This window comes from Conger conger, chromosome 9, assembly GCF_963514075.1.
Source record: "Conger conger chromosome 9, fConCon1.1, whole genome shotgun sequence".
NCBI classification, from domain to species: domain Eukaryota; kingdom Metazoa; phylum Chordata; class Actinopteri; order Anguilliformes; family Congridae; genus Conger; species Conger conger.
This window is the reverse complement of record NC_083768.1, coordinates 54,707,003-54,730,621: the sequence shown is the minus strand read 5'-3', so window position 1 is coordinate 54,730,621 and position 23,619 is coordinate 54,707,003. Positions and strand designations below refer to the sequence as shown.

General features: G+C 40.9%; 1 protein-coding gene across 1 annotated transcript in view; it reads right to left on the bottom strand.

Moving 5' to 3' along the window:
- The window catches only part of cdk6 (cyclin dependent kinase 6), a 122,046-nt gene extending 99,270 nt beyond the window's left edge, over positions 1-22,776 (bottom strand). The window contains exons 1-3 of the mRNA XM_061254975.1: positions 22,273-22,776; positions 21,171-21,510; positions 8,183-8,318 (exon numbers count right to left, since the gene is read on the bottom strand). Coding sequence (XP_061110959.1) covers positions 8,183-8,318; positions 21,171-21,394 — 360 coding nt within the window. The 5' untranslated portion in view covers positions 21,395-21,510; positions 22,273-22,776. The remainder of the gene's footprint in view (positions 1-8,182; positions 8,319-21,170; positions 21,511-22,272) is intronic.
- Positions 22,777-23,619: the final 843 nt, after the last annotated feature.

Sequence of the window (23,619 nt, the reverse complement as noted above, 5' to 3'; positions counted from 1 at the left end):
TTTTCGTACAAAACACATCAGTGAGTAAGAAAACCATCACCCGTTACAAAGCGCAGGGCACTATGATACACAGCATCAAGCAGCTTCAAAATGGCAGGAGAAGCATGCATATACACAATATCACCATAATCAAAAACAGACATAATTTGGGACTGAACAATGGATTTCCTGGTTTGAAGAGAAAAACAGGATTTATTCCTGTAAAGAAAGCCAATTTTAACCCTCAGCTTCTTTATAAGATGTTCAATATGTGTGCGAAAAGAGAGCTTGGTATCCAGCCAAATACCCAGATATTTAAATGAGTCGACACAATCAATTAGTTCTCCCTGCAGAGAGTGGAGAGAAAGGCTATTGTTAACAATTGATGATCGAGAGAAAAACATCCATTTAGTTTTGTTTGAGTTTAAGACTAATTTGAGATCATGCAGAGATCATTGGAATGTGTCGAAGGCTGACTGCAGGCTTGCAGCTGCCTGAGCTGGGGTGGGACCAAAGCAGTAAATTATTGTATCGTCCGCATAATAATGGACATTAGTGTGTACAGAAGGGAAAAGAATATTATTTATATAAAGAGTGAATAAAATTGGACCAGTAATGGACCCTTGTGGGACACCCTTAACAACAGATAAAGAGCTGGATCTAAGATTGCCAGCAACAACTGACTGCTTTCTCCCAGACAAGTAGTTAGAGAACCAACTAAGAGAAAGGTCATCCAGGCCAATGGAAGCTAACATACTTAACAAAATACCATGATCAACAGTGTCGAAGGCCTTAGACAGGTCGACAAAGAGGGCAGCACAATGTTGGCGATTATCAAGACCATTCACAATATCATTAATGACGAGGGAAGTGGCAGTAACAGTGCTATGACCGGGTCTGAATCCTGATTGGTGTGCGTGTAGGATATTGTATGCGTCTAAAAAAACCCGCAGCTGTTCAATTGCCAGGGTTTCTAAAACCTTAGCTAGGCAGCACAGTCTAGAGATGGGACGATAATTGTTTAGGTCACTGGTGTCACCCCCTTTAAGCAGGGGCACGACCTGTGCGGACTTCCAGACCGTTGGGATTTCACCGGAGATAAAAGTTAGGTTAAAAATGTGAGCAAGCGGGGAGGCGACCAGGTGAGCACTGAGACGCAAAAGATAAGGGGCTATGTCATCCTCACCCTTAGACTTTTTAATATTCAGATTGGAGAGTGCCATGAAAACTTCATAGTCACTAACCGGTCTAAAAGAGAATCTATTAGCAGGAGGGGGGACCGAAAGGTTTTCGGCCAATGACGGGTCATGGACGTGTCCCGGCGAGACCGTATTGGCTGATAGCCTATCAAATAGAAGGCCAGAAGCTACAAAATGTTGGTTAAATGCGTCGCACATTATTGATTTGTCTGAAATTACATCATTCTCATAGCTAATTTGAGGTGGGAGAGTAGAGGTGGATCCAGATTTAAGTGATTTTACAGTTTTCCAAAAACTGGCTGAGTTTCCTTGGGCATTTGCAAATGAAGATAAATAGAACTCAGATTTGGCTTTCCTGACTATACTAGTACTTTTATTCCGCATTTTCCTGAAATGTAACCAGTCTGTCGGATTACCAGTAGATCTGGCAGTAGTCCAGGCGGAGTCTCTGAGTTGAAGGGTTTCGATGACTTCCTCAGAGATCCAGGGACTAGAGCGATTTTTTACTCTGAGATTTTTATAAGGAGCATGCTTATTAGTGATGGAATTAAAAATATGGGAGAAGTGGTCAGAAGCTAACTCGGGATTAAGCATAATTTATCTAAATCAGAGTGGGAAAAATAATGTAGGAAGCCTTGTTCTATAAAATCTTTAAAATTACGCTTTGTGATGAGGTGACCATTGGATTTATTAGCTTTGACTAATCTAACACAAGCTATAGGGCAGTGGTCGCTAATGCCTGGTGCAAACACCCCGCACTGAGGATATTTAAATGGCCTATTAGTTAATATAATATCAATTAGGGTGGATCTAGATGGAGATTTGGCATTTGGTCTTGTGGGGTGTAAAATAAGTTGAGATAGATCTAAATCTAAGCAGAGCTGTTTAAGACTAGTAGAGCTATCAGAGAGCCAGTCCATGTTTAAATCGCCCAGCACCACCAATTCGAAAGAGGCATACATAGATAACACCTTCCCCAACTCATCTAATGCTGATGTTGGCACAGAGGGTGGGCGATAAACACCAGCAACCACAATATGGACGTCACCACCCAAACAAACATCTAAAACTAAACACTCAAAACATTTCGGAACGGTGGAGGACACAAGGACCCGTACGGCTAGGTGTTCCCTGAGAAATATAGCCACTCCGCCTCCTTTAGCTCTCCTATCAGATCTAAACAAATTAAAACCGGCAATAGAAACATCCGAGTTGGAAATTTTCCCAGACAACCAAGATTCGGTAATAAGTTTGTCGGGGGCGGCATCGACAATCATACAGTTAATGAAATCCAACTTTGGCAGCAAACTCCTCGAATTTAGATGCAGAAGCTTCAAACCATTTATGGCCCGCAGATCCTGCAGTGACCCCAAATCATTAGATCCCAAAGTAGCAGAAGGAGCAGAGCCGGGCAACGCAAAACCAGTAGAAACAACCACCAGGTTTCCCTGCACAGCTCTGCTTGGCCTGGAAGCACGACGAGGAAGATGAACTGGGAGGGGGCTGATAGTGGGGATGACACACAAAGCCGTGGTATCCTTACCGGACCATTCAGGAAGCCAGCTGATGCTCCGCAACTCAGTTGCTGTACTCGAGGCAAACGTTGTTGACAAAAGTCAGCTGCCGCTCCGAAGCCCAACTGGGCCGTAGGGAAGCGCAGGCCGCCCTGCTACGGATCCGGGCTGAAGACGAGCCACCACCGCAGCAGGAGCGAAATCCTCCCGGGATGAACCAACGCCAGGAAAGGCCGACAGTTTGGCGATCACCTCAACAGTCCCGCCGCAGCATACCGGAAGATACTGCAAATCAGCCAGCAGACCTCCACCGAAGCAGACCAGAGGAGCCAGCAACCCAGACACCAGGCCAATCGCCGCCAATGCGGGACCGCCACGGCCCGCCGAAGAAAGCAGCGCAGGTGGAGGAAAGTCCAAGCTAGCTGCTGGGCTAGCTGGGCTAGCTGGGCCAGGGTTTAGCTCAACGTCACCGGCCAAGAGGAGTATCAGCGTAAGCCAGATGAATCCAACAGAAGAGCTCGACGTAGGGACCTCATCCTTACTAGCTGATGATGGGGCTCTGGCACGGCCAATATCCAGGAACCCGGAGAACAGCAGATATTGGCTACCTGCAGTCGGGAAGTAGATTCCCTCCCCATCGTCGGGCAAGAAGTGACAGCGTGACGAGCAAGCGATCAGGCAAAAGATTAAAACAATGACAATCACGCATCTTTGTGGAAAAGTTAAAATAGGAGGCAATCCGCAATTGAAACGTTGAAAAGTAGGGCGATTAAGACGTTTAAAACGTTTAAAAGTTTGACTCGCTTGAGCAGTGGACGCTGCGGTCGCCATCTGCATTGACTGGTGCTCAAATTGAGCAAGTTCAGTACTGCAAATATTTAGGTATTTAGGTATTTCTCTGTTAAAACTCTTTTAATGTGGCCAACTTGTCCAAAACAATTTAGACCAAAATCCCTTATTTGACTACGGAGATGTCCTGCACAGGCATGCCCTTGGACGCAATTTATCATAGCGCTTTGTGCTTCATTACAGGAGATGGTTTCCGAACACATCATTGTGCTTTATATAGTTCAGTAGGATGGTATTATCTTCATTGCAGAAGGCAGTGGCTTTTAGCGTAGTGGTTAAGGTACATGGAAACACTGGGACATACAAGGTCGGCGGTTCGATCCCCGGTATCGCCAAAATAAGATCCGCACAGCCGCCGGGCCCTTGAGCAAGGCCCTTAACCCTGCATTGCTCCAGATCGCTCTGCCAAATTACATTACATTACATTACGTGGCATTTAGCAGACGCTCTTATCCAGAGCGACGTACAACAAAGTGCAAATCAATCACAAGAACAAGTGCAAAAGTAGACCTGAGAGGACAGTACAGTTCCGAGTCCTAGTGTAAACATACAGAAATTCAGAGCCCTTGAAGAGTACAATCAACCAAATGCCATTAATGTAATGGAAGCAAAAGAGCATTCTATTTATTAATAGAGCCTTGCAAGCCAGACTTCCTCTTTACATGACCAGGCTTCTGTCCATCAAAACCACAAGTCATCGTATCAGATCTCATAATCAGATTGGATTATGTTAGAGGCACCCAGAACTAGAACAATTCTGGGCAATACCGCTTTAACGCATTTTCACCTTATATGTAGAATAAATGTCAGGATATAATGAAGTTAGATTGCCTTACCTCGATCGAGTCCTTCAAGAAATTAGTGATGGATATGTTACTAAAAGAGGCCAAATGTTCCTGCCTTTAGTGATAAATTACTAGATCACTATTCCCTGTCTTATGTCCTTTTTATGTTTTTATGTTATTTATTTATTTTATTATTTTATTCCTTTGGATCCAAACTGTAAAAAAAATGTTTTATATGTAAAACTGTGACTGTAAATGTTTTATTGTAATCAGGGCTCCCCTGAAAAAGAGACTCAGTGGGACTTCCCTGTAATAAAGGTTTCTATCTATCTATCTATCTATCTATCTATCTATCTAATAAGAACATATATGTTTCATTACAATATAAAATGAAATTGGCACAAGCACAAATCACTAATCATGAATAGAGATACAGTAAGCATGGATCACTTTTCTACCACATGGACCTTCTCTTTGTGTCTATGTGTGTGAGTGTGTGACTGCACGTGTGCAAATTCTTGTGTGTGTTACAGCACATCAAGTATCATTTGCGTTCTTAGACATAAAGTGGAATCCATGGTTTCTATTGTTTGACTGGAGAGAGTGTATTTAGCAAAATCACAAGGGTAAACAGGAGGCTGTCATTATTACTCTGATGATATTTCTGTTTGTCAAAGTACCGCTTAAAAAGTACCTGCTAGACCCCCATCAGTCTGGCTTCAGATCGGGCCACTCGACAGAGACTGCGCTCCTCTCCGTCAGTGAGTCACTCCATGCCGCACGAGCAGCCTCCCTCTCCTCTGTCCTCATTCTTCTAGATCTCTCTGCTGCCTTCGACACTGTGGATCACTCCATCCTCCTGTCTGCCCTGTCAGCAAAGGGCATCTGTGGCACAGCCCTGGACTGGATTGAGTTCTACCTCTCTGGTCGCTCCTTCCAGGTTGCCTGGGCTGGTTCGGTATCGACACCTCGGCCCCTCGCCACAGGAGTTCCCCAGGGCTCAGTCCTAGGCCCGCTTCTTTTTTCTCTTCACACTCGCTCCCTTGGCCCTGTGATCACTGCACATGGGCTATCCTACCACTGCTACGCGGACGATACCCAACTCTTCGTCTCGTTCCCGCCGTCTGATATGCAGGTTTCAGCCCGTATCTCTGCTTGCCTGAGGGACATCCAGAGCTGGATGGACAACCACCATCTAAAGCTCAACCCAGGCAAGACTGAAATGATACTCATCCTTGCTAATATCTCTCCTCATCTGGATCTCTCCATTTCCCTCGGGGATACCACACTCACGCCATCACCCAGTGCAAGAAACCTTGGCGTGGTGATGGACAGCAGACTGTCCCTTTCCGATAACATTGTGGCGGTGACCCGGTCTTGCAGGTTCTTCCTATACAACATACGGAGAATCCGCCCCTTTCTCACCCCCTACTCGACCCAGCTCCTGGTCCAAGAGATGGTTCTATCCCGCCTGGACTACTGCAATTCCCTCTTGGCTGGCCTCCCAGCGTCCGCCATCGGACCCCTCCAACTTATCCAGAATGCAGCAGCTCGTCTGGTCTTCAACCTTCCCAAATACTCACACGTCACCCCCCTGCTTACTTCCCTCCACTGGCTGCCTGTCATGGCTCGCATCAAATTAAAAACATTGGTGCTGGCCTTCCAAGCAGTTAAGGGGTCTTCCCCAGCTTATCTACAAACAATCATCAGACCCTACACCCCTGCCAGACCTCTTCGTTCAGCCTCCACAGGCCGCTTGGCACCTCCCCCTCTCCGAACCACCACCTCATGCCCACGACTACTGTCTGTTCTGGCTCCACGGTGGTGGAACGAACTCCCCGTTGAGGTCAGAACTGAAGAATCACTCCCCACCTTCAAGCGCAAGCTGAAGACACACCTCTTCAAGCAGCACCTCTCCCCATCCCTCCCTACCTCCCTGTGAACCTTAATTGTTGTCTCTGTGACTTGCTTTGTGTATCGGTATTTCTAGTTAGCTAGGTAAGCAGTGTTTGGATAGTGAACTTTGGTCACTTTTGCTCTGTTTGTTTCTTTGTTAAAAAAATTAAAAAAATTGGCTATCGTCCTTATCTTTGTTGTACAGGTAGCAGTTGAAATTGTACTTCCCTCTAGGGTCTTTCAGCGAACTTATCCCCAGTTATGGGTATGCACTTTGTTGTACTTTGTTGTCGCTCTGGATAAGAGCGTCTGCCAAATGCCAATAATGTAATGTAAAGTAATGCTTATTACACAATAGTGGACCACATGAAAAAGAACACAAGAAAGTACTATTACTTTGCCGTTAGCGGCAAAGAGACTTCAAACAGATTATACTTGTTTACAGCTATTTAAAGGCTGCCACTGATCAACTCTGATGTTTTCAATTGACAGATCATCATCCACATAGTCATAAAGATCTTCCCAAAGAGGCTACTCTACTTCTTTGGGGATTTCTGGGACATGCCGGAGGGCATGATGGGAAGGAAACATGATAAACACGATAAAGGCCAGTAACTGAAATGTGTGGGAACAGTTCAGTGCACACTGTACATGTGAGAGCCTACAATAAGGAAATGCCCAAACCTTTTGTTTTGACTTCTCTTTCCATGTAAACAGACACCAAGGCATTTACTCACCACTTCAAAAATGTTCCCATTATATGATTATTTATAGATTAATGAAAGCGATAGTCATGTATGGATAAAAATCCTTGTTTTCTTTATTCCATGAATGTTGCCTTGAGGCTGTCTGCAGAGGACTCTCTATTCACTTCCGCACAGTGAAAATTAGACACAGATACAAACCCATATCATCATGTGTGCTAAAACATGCAAGCTATCTCTTGGCATGCCTGTGCCTTTGCTCTGGTTTTGGTCTGAACACCATACACATTTGTCTGTGCTTGTGTTCTTTTGTTAGATATTATGTTATACTTAAATGTAGCCCATGGTTTGCTACAGAATTATTATTATTATTATTATTATTTTACAGAATTATTGTTTGCTTCTATCCATCATTCCATTGGTCACAACCATTGAAGTCAAAATACTGCATGTGCCTCTGATAGCTTGCAGCACTACATAACTGAATGTAATATTTTTAACATGCTCATATAAGGACAAAACAGATTTGACATGACAGCTGACATGAAGAGTATGGAATCTTTTGGTGATCGTAAGTATGGTGAGCCAGAGTCTTTAATTCACATTGAAACCCTGAAATAGAACTCACATTGCAGCCATAGTAAAATTTAAATGGAAAAAAGAGAAGCACATCATCTCAATGCCTTAATTAGTAGCCTTAGACCACAGGCTCTGCCCTTGATGTTTCTGTGTTATCCTCCAAGTACTCTTTAAGGCCAGTTCAAGACATTTCATGTGTACCCTGAACATCGGACGCCAATTGCTATCTGTAATGAGTTATTGCCACAGCGCACAAAAACATGCATTTCCAAAAACAGCATCTGATCAATGTTTCAATCAGATTTAAAAAATAACTTTACATTACAACTACATAAGGACTGATGAGTGGCACTCATCACAGACATAATTGAATATATGCTGCACTGTAGCAAGACTATGAAAAAGCCAGTGAAAAGCATTACTCTTCCACTGAGCAAAGACAGCATAAAAAGGGACATTTCATCTAAGCTATCCACCACACCATCACTGAACTCATATCAGCCATGGAACACTCACAATAGCTAAGACAGCTACCTCTCACCAGAGGTTCCACTTTCACATAACTAAAGCTATACAGCCAACTGAAATATGACCTCATCAGAACATGATAGGTAGAACCCATCTGTCCATATGAACCACCCTAATAATAATAAAGGAAATTAAGAGATCCAAGGTACCTTAATGGTTTCTGGAGGCACACCAGGTTCCGGTGCTTTCTCTAAGTATGTGGTCAGGTCTTGGTCCACATGCTCGAAGACAAGGGTCAGCTTGGTCTCTCTGTCAGTCCTGGATACTGTGCACACATCAAACAACCTGGAGGGAAGGTCAAGATCACAGTCAAAACAGAGTACTGTCAAAGTAAACAACTTATTTGGTAGTACTACCAACACCAGAGGTCAGCAACCCTGGTCCTGGAGAGCCGCAGGGTGTGCTGGTTTTTGTTTTCACCTTAATACCAGCAACTGATTCATACCCAAGAAACCAGGTGAGGCCAGTTAACTGAGTAATCGACTGCTTTAATTGATAAATTAAGTGCTGAGTAACAACAAAAGCTAGCACACCCCGTGGCTCTCCAGGACCAGGGTTGCTGACCCCTGACCTACACTGTCATTTTCCACTGTTATAAACCTAAGCACACTGATCTTCTAGCTTTTCCAGGTTTATCTGTCATTTCCAGTTGTATTTCTTAGATTGATGTAAAAAAATATGATACAGATTTTTTTTAAAACAAGGCTAGAGAATCCACAGAAAAGACTTTAAAGTCTAGATCGTGACTTTTTGTACTGAATCTCTAAAACTGTTTTTGACACATTGCAATTGAAAATGGGGCAGAAAGAAATCAATACCAAAACAATTTTCACTGAAATAAGGGGACAATCTTAAGACTTTGTGAAAATGTTAAACCTACAAGTAGTGCTTGGATATACCAATAATTTTTTTATCAATCATGTAAGAGGTCACTAACTTGTGTCATGAATTGGCATATCCAACTAAATAACTTTCCTGTTGTACATTTCACTTATACTGAAGTTATTTAAAGTTACATCATAAGTTACATATGTGTAATGTAAACCAATATTTTTATGTTCAGAGAACAGTCTTAGGTACCATGTAATGTGGATAGAGGAATTCAAAGTAGGAGAAAGTTTATGATATTGGTACACTGTCCAAGAATATTTATGGCACATGGGGTAAGAATTTCATGCTTGAGTTGTGATATTTTATTCATCATAATGACTCTTTCTTTCTTGATAGCACAGTATGAAGTGTAAGTGATGTGGATTTTGAGTCCAATACTTAATCCTGTGGTTTAACCATACCTGGACAAACCATGATCGACTTCGAGATACATTCATCAGAGTTAAACTTGCAGTTGTTGAAGACTACTACAGAATCGACTGTAGTAATTACACAAAAAAAATGTATTTCCGGGAAACTACATTTCATAGCTTTTTGAACATGCTCACTGAACTTGTTACTGCGTTTTTAATGAAATTGAGAGATAAAATAAGGCAAAATGAATAATATGTAAGAATGTTAAGTTTTAATTGATAATTACAGAATTTTGTAAAGGTCAGAAACTGACTGCAGCCACTAATGTAACGTCCATCGCATTTCTGAGGAAATGTTTCTGCAAAACTTTTGAAATAGGATTTCTATGCAAATCATGTACGACACTGAGAACCCAGACGCAGACCAAGGGATATTCCAAAACGTAGTTTATTACAGTCCAAGTGCAAAGCCAATAGATCACAAGACAACCAAGCCAAAACAAGATGCAAAAGGAAAAAACAAGCAGGGGTCACAAATCCAGAAAATCAGAAGGTGTAATTACATAAGGGGTTAGGCAAAAATCGAAGAGAATCTCAATAAACAGGCGTACTGGTAACTCAGCTCTGAATAATGATCATAGTTCTGACAAAGAACACTGCGGAGACTGAGGTTTAAATACATGAGAAAAGGTGACAATCTAGGCGGGGCTCAGGAAAAAGGTGGGCTAAACAAATAGACAACAGGTGCAAAACATAATAGGGTAACGATACAATAACGGGAAGACGAAAACGTGAACTGGATGCACACAGACCCACATGCAAGACATCCTGCTCCGGATTAGGGAGTGTACATTTGCATAGAGTTGGAGATGTAGTGATAGTAAGAAACAGGTGCGAACACCTCGCTGAAACTAAGCAAGTAATCAGGGATAGCATAGGAAGGCGGAGTTATAGAACAGCATGGAAACTAGGAGATAACGTTAGTAAGTTAGTTACGTGACAGAATCTAAATTACCCAAATTAAGTGATAGTTAGTTAGACAGACAGTAAGTGTATTAATATGATCAGTCCTGTACAATATCTAAATTAGTAGTAGTTAGTAGGAATCATGCTTTACAACATTAACTAGAGAAAGAAGCTGGAAGTAAGGAATGGGAGGCTGGAAGAAATGTTGAAAACCCGGAAACTACCGAAACAACCCGAATAATGAAGCTCACAGAGAGGGGAGTGACTCGGGCTCAGAAACATTCAGACACAGACATCACAGGGGATCACAAATGCAATAACCGTAATGGAAACAATAAACCAGATATGAATGAATCTAATAACAACAAGAAAAAAACAAAAACAAACTGACAGAACTCAGGAACATTACAGATTTGTGATCTATGATGATGGGGTGACAGTAGCTCCATCCAGTAAGAGCAGTCAGAAGGTTGCCGGTTCGATCCCCCGCCCTGGGTGTCGAAGTGTCCCTGAGCAAGACACATAACCCCCAATTGCTCCCAATGAGCTGATTGGTACCTTGCACGGCAGCCCATTGCTGTTGGTGTTTGTAAAGGGATGAATGAGAGGCATCAATTGTAAAGGGCGCTATATAATTGCAGTCCATTTACCATTTGATCTATAATTTGTTCCTTTTTTCTAACTGTCAGTATCTTTTTGAACGTTACTGACATGACAGTAGGAAGCTTCATGACCCAATGACCCATTAACCCCTTAAGTATCACCCTTTTCTTGACACAAGCTTGAAAATGACATAGCCAAAATAAGATAAAATAAACAAATATTCTTGACCCCTTGTGACGATAGGCATAATCCTGGTTTGGTCAGAATTACTCAAAATATTTATTTTCCAAGAGTCAGAATTACTCCAAATATTACTAAAACAAAGTTACAGACACTCAAACAGTGAAAGTGGAAGCATCTTTTCTTACTGAAAAGATTTTCTGTTTTTGACTGGATACAGATTATAGCTGTGCAGTTAGAAACACAATGGAGCCACAGCCACATGAATGAATGATGAATCCCCCTTGTATGACAATATCACCAAAAATGAGAATTCCGCATTGTTTTTTCTAAGCTATGTCAAGGCAGTTTTCCAAAAAGGACATTTGGAGACTCCAAAAGGACACATGGAAATTAAATTATATTATGTGTTTTATGAGGTGTAAAATTCTGCATTTTGCTTTATCCAGAAAAAAAATGTTTGCACATTCCCCTGCCTGTCACCTTCCCCATACCTCTCTGTCTCACCCTCCCTCACCTTGCAGCTCTCCTCAGACAGCAACATGTTGAGAAGATCATAATAAGTAGAATAATCACACTAATACCATCTTGTATACTAATATATTCATTGAGGTCCATAAGTTTGTCAACTACCCAACCCCCATCAACAAGTCAAACACATTCCACAATTTCACTCCCATTTATAAGCATACCGAATAATAGTAAAATATTTTGAGAATGTATTTCCATTCTCAACAATATAAAATGGGGTCACATCATGCCCTCTATTGTGGAGTCATAGGAATCACTAAAATATATATTTTTGTTGAAATGCATGAAATCTCAAGTTTTTGCCAAAGAGCAATAGTCTCTCAGCATGCATTTTGAAAATCCTACGGTTTGGTAATGCAGGCAAAGAATGCTGTTGTTTTATGCAAACCAAACAAACTATACACCATTGCAAATGTAAACGTGTCATTAGCTAAAATGATTTTTAATCAATTACATGCCCGTAGTCGGTTCTTTGATGAGCTGAAGTTATACTGAATCTTCTTACATGCGGATGGAGGTAACACATTTTCTCTGCAACTACATTACCGATACTGGTCAGAGACACTTGTATGTGGGCTCATCGTATTCCAGAGAGCCTATACAAAACATAGATAACATTCCTATGTACATGTACTTTTGTAGAACAATACAATGGTGAAACTGACAACAATGATAATTACTTCAGAGAAATTCAAAGTAAACAATTCTTTCGATGTTTCTCCGAGTTAGCACATATTTATAATGATAAACTATGCATTTGGTTCACTGTACCCTTTTCTTCAAAAGGACACTGACGAAGTTTCCCTTCTACACTTAAGTCGAAGACAAGAAATCAAATGAAAATGCAACATCCAACATTCAATATCAAAAATACCCTTTCATATGCATGTGCTTGACGTGCAGGTTCGCAGAAAGGGTATTTTTAATTGTTTGATTACAATTCTAAAATTGTGGAATACAGAGGCAATAAAAGGCGAATCAAATATGACTTTGTCCCTATTATCCTGTTTAAGTCGCTTTGTAGTTATATATTTTTTCAGTTAACATAACAACAGGCCATTCAGCCCAGGAATGCTCGCCTTTTCCTACCATTAAGTGTGCCTACTACTTAGTTTGCCTAAAAGCTAAATAGTATCTAACACCGTATCAAGCCTGGTCTTGAAAATCCACAGTGTTTCTGCCTCCACTACATACACTCCATGTTCTGGCAAGCTATTCCACACAGTAACCATTCTCTGTGTGAAAAAATACCCTCCTAATATCTTTGTGGAATTTATCCTTTGCAAATTGCCCTCTCGTTCTGCTAACCCTGAAGAATCGCCTACAGTTCACTTTGTTAATCAATATAATTAAATTAAAGGCCTCAAGCAAATACCCCCTAAGTCTCCTTTTACTAAACTTAAAGAGATTAAGAATCTTAAATCTGTTCTGATAACTCATATATTTTATACATGGATTATGTGACCATTTTGAAATCACATAAAATGTAGGCTAACAACATGAAAATGTTTAAAAATGGATTTATTAGTCCCATTACCATTGAAATCAATGCTATTTGGTGGCCATCCTGAAAACATTCAAAACCACTTCAGGTGGTTTTCTCAATGTCAAAACTGACATTCAGAACCATTTCAGATGAAAACAAATGTGTTATGATAAAATTTCATTGGGAAGTAAATCAGGAAACAATGTGCATTTCAGACATGTCACATCCATTACGCATGTGACACATCCAAAATGCTGGTATTTCCTCAGAAAAATCAAGACACTCACATTTTCAAAATAGCAATTTTTATGTTCAGCCAAGCCTCCTACATTACACGGATATCAAACTTTCTGCATTAGACTTAGTGTATAGTCTTTTTTTGGCCCTTTCCCTCAGCCAAGCGGGTGCTATGATCATACGCATTCACATTTATATGTAAGAAGAGTAATTTATAACATCCATAATGCCGGACTTGCCAACACTCTATTGAACCACGTTGATGTGGTGTCCCACCACAGTCTTGTACAGAAATGTACAGTCAGTGTCACTATAATCCTGGGAATGAGTAAATCACCATTGCAGTGCCCATGGAAGAACTCACTAAATCATCTCCCCTTGAAATTAGAGGTTAAATATGAGTTTTAAACCATAATTGTTCTGGCACAAAGGAACTTTGGAGCTGACAGTCAGCATATGGAATTAATAATACACTTCTCAGAATTGTCATGTTACACAAAAAGCAGGCAAAATCTGGGTCATTGTGTCTATATGCAGCTATATTCCCTTAAAGCAGCACTTCCTTCTTATATGGAATAAAGCCATGTCGCCCCATGAAGAATATATGGGGCGATATGGCTCAGGCAGTAAGAGCAGTCGTCTAGCAGTTGGAGGGTTGCCGGTTCGATCCCCCACCCGGGCTGTGTCGAAGTGTCCCTGAGCAAGACACCTATCCCCCAAATGCTCTTGACGAGCTGGTCGGCGCCTTGCATGGCAGCCAATTGCCGTCGGTGTGTGAGTGTGTGTATGAATGAGTGAATGAGAAGTATCAATTGTACAGCACTTTGGATAAAGGCGCTATATGAATGCCAATCATTTACCATTTACCAATAAAGCAGAAGAAGCCACACTTTCCAGAAATATGGCAATGCTATGATTGATTAATTCCAAGCAGAGACTACAAGAACTATCAGAAACAGCTACCACTACACTGCAGGATAGCAGAGAACGCATAATAATAATAATAATACATTTTATTTAAAGCGCCTTTCACGTCACCCAAGGACACTGTACAGTAGTGGCAAGTCATAAAACAACATATAGGGACAGACACTGTACACTTATTAAAAGACACTATACAAAAATGTAGACAATAAAATAAAAGTATATAAAACAACAAACAACAATGGGATGGGACATGGGCGAGAGTGAGATGGAAGGGTCAGTTTCAGGGAGAAAAAGCAAGAGTGAAAAGGTGAGTTTTGAGCTTGGATTTGAAGGTGGACAGTGAGGTGATTTTCCGTAGTGCAAGTGGGAGGGAGTTCCAGAGTTTGGGGCCAGCTACACTAAACGCCCTGTCACCCATACAACGGAGATGTGCAGTGGGGGTGAGCAGGAGGTGGGTATTGGTGGAGCGTAGGGTGCGGGTTGGTTTGTATGGGGTCAGGAGGTTTGAAAGATAAGAGGGTGCAAGATTATGTTGAGCTTTGAAAACAAGTAGAATGATTTTGAATTGAATACGGTATTGCACAGGGAGCCAGTGAGTTGATGGAGGATGGGAGTGTGGTGCATATGCTTCAGAGACTGTATATTTCGTTTTGCACCCAACTGATGGAACATGATGCAGCCACAGGATTGCAGTTAGGCATTCTAGTTTAGGCAGGGTTGCAAAGGGAGCTAATTTTCCAGTTTTCCAGTCTCATGACACAAATTTAATCTGAGGATTGTCCAGAGAAAATGAAGCTAGCTGTAGTTGAGAAATAATTAGCCTTGGTCAAGCAAGCCATGTTAAAAGTTTGTCTAACCTTTTAGTCAATAGTCATAATACATAGTGTAAATGTTCTGTCTAACTTACGACCATGGATGGATGGATACATAGTATTCTGACTAAAATGTATTCTGGGTGAACTGCCCCATTAAACCCTTTGTTTTCGACCCCGGTCCTTGCTGTGCACCTGCAACAGCAAGCTTTGCTGCATCTTAGCCTGTTGCGCCACAGAAGAGATTGGCTCAGGTGGTAAGAGCAGTCGTCTGGCAGTTGGAGTTGCAGGTTCGATCCCGAAGTTGTGTCAAAGTGTAGGCAAGACACCTAACTGCCAAATGCTCCTGATGAGCTGGTTGGTGCCTTGCATGGTAGCCAATCGCTGTTGGTGTGTGACTGTGTGTAGGAATGGGTGAATGAGAAGCATCAATTGTACAGTGCTTTAGATAAAGGCGCTATATAAATGCCAAGCATTTACCAAGAGAATCGGCAAGAGCCGAAAAAGACAGGAAATTCACACAAACACCGAGAACATTATCTTGGCCAATGCACTGACAAGGCTTCCAACATACAATGCATTAATACCTGCTATAGGTACTGTAACTATGGTGGTCTATTTGAAACAACACGTACCACTGGGCAAGCTGCTGAGGATTCAATCAAATATTCTCTTTTTATCAACAACCAAATACAGTGTGAGCAATAATTATTTGATCCCTTACTGATTTTGTAGGTTTGCCCACTTACAAAGAATGGAACTGTGTAGAATTTGAATCATAGGTACATTTTAACATTGAAAGACAGAATATCACAAAATAATCCACAATAACAACATCATATACATTTTATAAATTTAATATCATATTTTCACATGAAATAAGTATTTGATCCATAGAACAATAGGACTTAATACTTGGTGGAGAAACCTTTGTTGGCAAGCACAGAGGTCAGATGTTTATTGTAGTTTTTCACCAGGTTTGCACAGATCTTGGGAGGGATTTTGGTCCACTCCTCTTTGCAGATCCTCTCCAAATCCTTAAGGTTCTGAGGCTGTCGCGTGGCAACTCGAAGCTTCAGCTCCCTCCACAGATTTTCGATGGGATTTAGGTCTGGAGACTGGCTAGGCCACTCCAGGACCTTAATATGCTTCTTTTTGAGCCACTCCTTTGTTGCCTTGGCCGTATGTTTTGGGTCATTGTCATGTTGGAAGACCCATCCATGACCCATTTTCAGTGCTCTAACTGAGGGAAAGAGGTTGTCGCCCAAAATTTCCTGGTACATGGCCCCATTCATCCTCCCCTCGATACGGTGAAGTCGTCATGTCCCCTTAGCTGAGAAACACCTCCAAAGCATAAGGTTTCCACCTCCATGCTTCACAGGGTGATGGTGTTCTTGGGGTTGTACTCAGCATTTCTCTTCCTCCAAACACGGCGAGTCGAGTTGATGCCAAATAGCTCTATTTTGGTCTCATCTGACCACATCACCTTCTCCCAAGCCTCCTCTGGATCATCCAGGTGTTCTTTGGCAAACTTCAGACGGGCCTGTACATGTGCCTTCTTTAGCAGAGGAACCTTGCGCGCGCAGCAGGATTTTAATCCTTCACGGTGTAGTGTGTTACTGATGGTTCTCTTCGTGACTGTGGTCCCAACTGCCTTCAGGTCATTAACAAGCTCCTCCTGTGTAGTACTGGGCTGATCCCTGACCTTTCTCATGATAATTGATATCCCACATATCCCATATTCTTCCATTTTCTAATAATTGCTCCAACAGTTAACTTCTCACCAAGCTGCTTGCTTATTTTCTTGTAGCCCATCCCAGCCTTGTGCAGGTCTACAATTTTGTCCCTGATGTCCTTAGACAGCTCCTTTGTCTTGCCCATGGTGGAAACGTTGGAATCTGATTGTGTTGACAGGTGTCTTTTATACAGCTACATAATGATATAACGAGTTGACACAGGTGTTTTGGGTAATGAGTTGAGATAAGGAGTGCTTCTTAATGGAAAACTAACTGGTCTGTGGGAGCCAGAATTTTTGCTGATTGGTAGGGGATCAAATACTTATTTCATGCAAAAATACGATAATAAATGTATAAAATTTATATGATGTTGTTATTGTGGATTATTTTGTGATGTTCTGTCTCTCAATGTTAAAATGTACCCATGATTAAAATTCTATACAGTTCCATTCTTTGTAAGTGGGCAAACCTACAAAATCAGCAAGGGATCAAATAATTATTGCTCCCACTGTAGAGGATATTTGAGGAAATAGCCCAAACATAATCGTAATTTTTTTCCAAGTTGTACTGTACTGTACTGTTGTACTGTAACTGTTTATGTTCTTGGCTATTGTCAGTTCCATCTCACACACTCTAATTCAGAAACATTTCCATAGATGAGTGAAACTTAGCCTTGCCTATATGGCGCTTAATATGTGACTTATAATATGTGGGTTTTCATAGTATGTGGGCATGAGCATGATGAAGTCATCAAGAAATGTGACAAGACTTGTGCCTCTGTTAATATGGTAAATGGTAAATGGTTGGAATTTATATAGCTCCTTTATCCAAGTGAATGCTTCTCATTCACCCATTCATACACACACTCACACACCGACGGCGATTGGCTGCCATGCAAGGCGCCGACCAGCTCGTCAGGAGCATTTGGGGGTTAGATGTCTTCCTCAGGGACACTTCGACACAGCCCCGGGCGGGGGATCGAACTGGCAACCCTCCGACTGCCAGACGACTGCTCTTACTGCCTGAGCCATGTCGCCCCTATATATAATAATATAATTTATGAAAAATATTGTTAACAGTTTGAATTCCTCAAATTACTGAAAAATTGCCTAAATTACTCAATTAAAACATTCCATTGTGCAAACATTCACATTGTACTAAACACAAATGTAGACGTGGAAATCTGTACAGTGAAGATACCTGGCTGCCTACCTAAGAGGCCCATTGAAACTCTTATTTCTGCCTGTGTGGATGGACTTAAGCAGGTGTGGGCAACCCTGAGCCTGGAGACCCGCGGGGTGTGCTGGTTTTTGTTTTCAAACTAAAACCAATAACCAATTCCGACCGGTGATTCAAGATGAGGTGAATTAACTGTGTAATCAATGGTTTTCATTGATCAATTAAATAATGCAGCTCTCCAGGACCAGGGTTTCTGACCCCTGGACTAAAGGGATACTGTGTGAGACCGGGAGCCAGTAGCCATCCTACAGAAAACAATTCCTCCAACAACTTTCCTCTTCTACAGGCAACATGCATTGAGGCGAAAAATAAGGAGAAAACACACTAAATGGTGGCTATTACAGGCTCAAGGGGCTCTCTCAAACTTGTGTCATGAGTTAGAATTATATGAAATCTCTGACTGTATGAATTTTGCTTGCCTCTTTCCTGCTCAGTTACACATGTTGAAAGAACTTATCCGTCCAGTTATCCAGAGGCAAAATACTAACTACTAGAATTTTATCTTGGTCGGATACACACAATGTGCTGCGTGGCAATAGGTAAGCTTTGCTCACTTGTTTCATCCTGACCAATTCAAAAACAAAGATTGTGCTGCGGGGTAAACATAGCACTATGACTATGATAATAGTGAATACCATTTTATTTTACACAATGAATTAGTATTTTCAAACCATAATGCTAAAATCTGTTTAAAATTTGTGAAACAAGTGAAGCACTGGGCTTGGAATTTGTTTCCTGCACAGTCTGATTCCAAGGCACTTCTGTTGATACTTAACCTGACCTCCAGTAAATATCCTGTTTTATAAATGATACCAATGAAACATTAGCCACATGAGGCCCTGAGTAATGTAGCTAATCTAATTCAACCTGTGAACTGCTAAACTTTCCAAAACAGCTCTTGCCTTTCATGAGAATTTCCCCCGTAGCAGGTACTAAATGGTTACCTTGACTCATTTCGCTGACTCATGTGTCAAGTAGATATTACTAGTCAGTGCATTCTGTCTGAGAGCTTATTGTTATAAGAACGCAAGGGCAGACATTGTCAGTTTGACCTTCACTTCCTGAGTCACAAAGTGACTTTGTTCACGCTAATTTCCATATTTTTCATTTCTCAACGGCTGACCACAAAAAATATGGAAATGGAAACTTTTACAAATCATCTGCACATACATTTGCCACACAAACCACCTGGTATATTTGCTTTTTTGTGAGAAAGTAATCCTGTTTAACTGGATGTTCATATTGGTTTTGTCATGGAAATATATTATTTATAGCCTATAATAAGACATATCGACATCTTAAAACATTTAATTCAAGATTGCAATATTTTCACGAACCCAAATAATCTAAGGACCAAATTTATCACAAGATAGATTGGATCCTGGCTTGTGGTTTGTGTCAAAGGTTAGGGTTCCCACATCTGAATTCTCTAAAATGAAATTTCAAAAAATTCAAAACACAAGTTGATGTGTTTTGGGACTGTGACAAAAAGAACACATTTTGTACACAGAAATTAAAAACACATTTACAAATTGATTCCAAACATTTTAAAAGAGATAAACCAATTAATAAAAACTGCCGCCCTTGCCATACACATAGGCCTACAGGATGCCTGGTTTTCAATGACTGTCCAATTGGCTGAGATATGGGCCTTGAGCCCTTGTATTTGTGTATTAAAACAACGCAAAATATGTTTTCAAATATGGTAATACTGTAGATGCATCATAAACAATCAGCATAAACAATATAGCTATCATCAACATATACATTGCAGTATGCTTTTCATTATGTCCAAAAACCACACACATTATCCATATGAAATTATGGATTTACATATCTGAATCAGTTAAAATGTGTTACTTGCAAACTGTAAACTATAAAGTGGGCTCCAGAATTATTGACGCCCTTGATAAATATACACAAAAATGCTGTAATCTAAAAAATAATATTTATTACATATGTATGTGTAAAACACATATTTCACACCACAGGTTTTTGATGGTATTAAAGTATTGAGACTGAGATGGCTGTTGCAGAACATGGTTGTTGTTTTTTTGATGCATGTTCAATCATTGTCCTGCTGGACAATCTACCTATGTAGATTGCCTCTCAGCTTCCTGGCAGAGGCAACCATATTGTCTGCCAAGATTTCCTGGTACTTTGTTGAATTAATTGTGCCATTGATCTTAAATAGAGCCCCTGGACCACAGGCAGCACAACATCTCCAAAACATCAATGACCCACCACCATATTTTTCAGTAGGTATGAGGTGCTTCTCATTGTATGCATTCCATGTTGCTGCCAAACATTTCAATGGTGTGTATGTCCAAAAAAACATTTTGATCTCATCTGACCATAGCACTCTCTTCCACTCATAATTCCAATGAGTTTGGGCAAACTCAAGATGCTTGGTTTCATTTATTGTCTTCATGCCACCCTCCTAAAAAGTTGGCATGGTGGTACCATTTGATGGTTCTTTTTGAGACGTGGTGACCCAAAGACACATCAGTCTCTGAAATTCTTAAACTGCATGCCATCCAACATGCCATCCTCCTTTCTGTTCATGGGGATAATATACACTTGTATTTTTATGTAACCATTACTTGACCTGACTTGTGATGGTCAATTACCATCTGTGTCTTCTGAATTGACAGTTCTTTGGATTTTCCCAGGCTGATGGTTGACAAAGGGATTTAGCATGCTTGTTACCTCATTTTTATACTGAAACAGGAACTGATGGAATGACACAATATAGTTCATTTAGACTGAGATTAAGTTAAATTAAGTAAAATTCTATTTCCAATTTCACTTTGTTTGATTTTATTCACAATAATTGTTTGGTGTGCCAATAATTTTGACACCTGTTTTTCATTTTTAAAAATTTAAGCATGCGAGTAAATGTGTAGAAATAAACGTATATACTTTCCCATATTTTTTTTATAAAATTGTATTAAGGGTGCCAATAATTCTGGAGCCCACTGTATGTCTTCATAAAAAATAGCCTACTTTGTTTTCAGGAAACAACATTTAATGAGAGTATCTGCAATAAAAACAAACTACTTTGGAATCAATCTATTTAAAGCGCAGTGATTCCTGCGCCCGCGCAAGTGCTCTATTGCGACGGCAATGTAATTGCCAATGATACCGCTGTGCTCCTCCATCTGCTACCCCCTTACCTGACAACGTTGGGGTGCTCAAAAGATTCCAGTTGCCTCAGTACTGCCACCTCGCGTATAGTTGAAAGGGGCATTCCTTCTTCCTCAGTCTGCACTCGCACTCTTTTAAGGGCAACGAAACGACCACCGTTCTTCAAATCTCGTGCTTTGTACACCTTCCCGTAAGCACCCTCGCCAATCTCGGCGACGGGTTCGTATTGTTGAGTCGAGCTTTCTTTGTCCATTTTAAAGCGTTTCTTTCATACGTTGCAAAAAGTTTTGGTGAGGTCCCGAATCAGGCGACGTCCAAAATATGTTTTACAAAGACATCATCAGAAGTGTGGCCAAGCATAAGCAATGCCTATTAGACAAATATAAAGGAATACAAATCAATCAAACAGTCAAAAGAAATGATCACATCAAACGTATCCTACCTAAATGGGTCCTAAAAATGAGTGCGAATTGCATATGAACCTCAATTAGTTCACCTACTCAAACTACAAAATTATTGCAGGCTGCACACATTGGTCATTCGTCTCACATTATCTAATGCAACATCTGGAATTTCAACGCAATCAAAGTCTGAGTAATATTATTTAGTGAATATTTATATATTTTTGGAAAGGCTTGTGGTTAATATTAAGCAATGTAGCCATATGATCTAGCGCAAAGCGCCATGTATCACCACAACAAACAACCACAAAACGGCTAACAGAGGAAACAAATAAGTCGAATCGGTTGTTATGCTTATTTACTAATATAAATCGCTATTACAGTTACACTTATTTCTGCCTTTCATTGCGGGAGCGTGTTAAAATCGTAGCGAGCACGTGGTTGTGATGGCATTGTTCAACTTCCCCTATCAATAAAAACGTTGTCAGTGTAAGACTCTCCATTTCCATAACCTTTAAATAACAACAATATTTCCCAACCAACGCGAAATGGAATAAAACAAACTAAGAGGATAATCTAGAAAATAATTAAGTGCCTTGATATTTATGATTCATAATAAATGTAATACTTGCTACATAATGGAACATGGACGCTTACAACACTGACTATGCACGCATACACAAGATAGATTAATAATGCAAAATGAAACGAGGTTTCGTTGTTTATTTACCTGATCGATATCAATAGAAACCAGATTCCGCAGCAGTGTGCACGTCCTTTACAAACGACGACGAGACGCCGCTTCTTTCTAAACAAGTTTGCAAGTAAGCGACTTCACAGATACCCCACTGTCCGTACCCAGGGCCACACAGGTAGAGGGATGGTGCACGCTGGAACCCCCATCCTGCAACAGTCGCCTTTGCTTACCAACAGGGCAATCGCAATAAGAACAACTAAAAAAGGGGGGAGGGGGTCGTTTTCCTCGAAATAACATACATGCAACCCAGTTTCAGATATCTTAGTGCCTAGCATAAACGAATCAACATGCAAACTACATGCAAAGTTTCTTTCTATCCCAGAATATGCAACACAGGGCTGGGAGCTCCGATTCCTTTCCCTTTCCCTTTCCCACGCTGGCTGAATGTGCCTTGACCCTCTTCAGAGAAGTTTGACACAGAGCAGGGACATTTCCGCATTCCTCTCTGACTACAAAGGCAAACCGCCTTCTTCTGCTTTCTCCGTGCCTCCTTTTAGGTTCTTTTTTCTCTCAGTCCTCTTTTTTGTCCCGGTGTCAAAAACAGCGATCAACATGGGGGGGGGGGGGAGTTTATTGGATGCGCCAACCCGATCGGGCTATTGAAAAGAGATCTCCGTTAACAATACTTCTGGGGAATTCGGACTGACACACTCAATTCTGTACAAAAAGGTTCAAGGTTAAAGGGTCGGTGTCATGAGATATTTAGCAAAGTTCAAGTTTTAAAATACTCTGGCTTCTGTTTGTTTTTTAATAACACTGCTTGCCAATATGCTACCCAATTTTAGCTAACAAGAAGGCTACGTTTTGACTGCACACGATGAATCATTGACTGCAAATTAATCCAATATATTGTAAATCTTGATTCAAGCCACCTTCATTGAAACGCATATCTAGATAAATAAATATTAGTCCGTTAGTTAACTGGCCTATAATGTTGCTGTAAAGCTACATGTATCTATTTCAGTGGAACGGAATAGTTTCCGATCCGAAATGCAGGTCACAGGTAAACTTAGTACCTCCCCGTGCAGCCTGTGGTCTTAAAACAAACAGGTCAGCTCCAAGTGGCTGTAATGTCTGTAATGTTATTCCACTGCAAATTATATTATTGCAGATAACAAATAAATTAGTAAATACAGTTCACAAATGAAGCAATATTGAAATGAATGCTTTCTAAAAATGAACACAAAAGGATATTGATCGACACATTAGGGCAAGTCACAAAAACAATGCACTTTGTTCAGTTCCTTTTGTGTGTTGAACCAGCCTCAGCTGCTGCTAGCAAACACACACAAGGCACTGCACTTGTTGAGTCATGCTTGT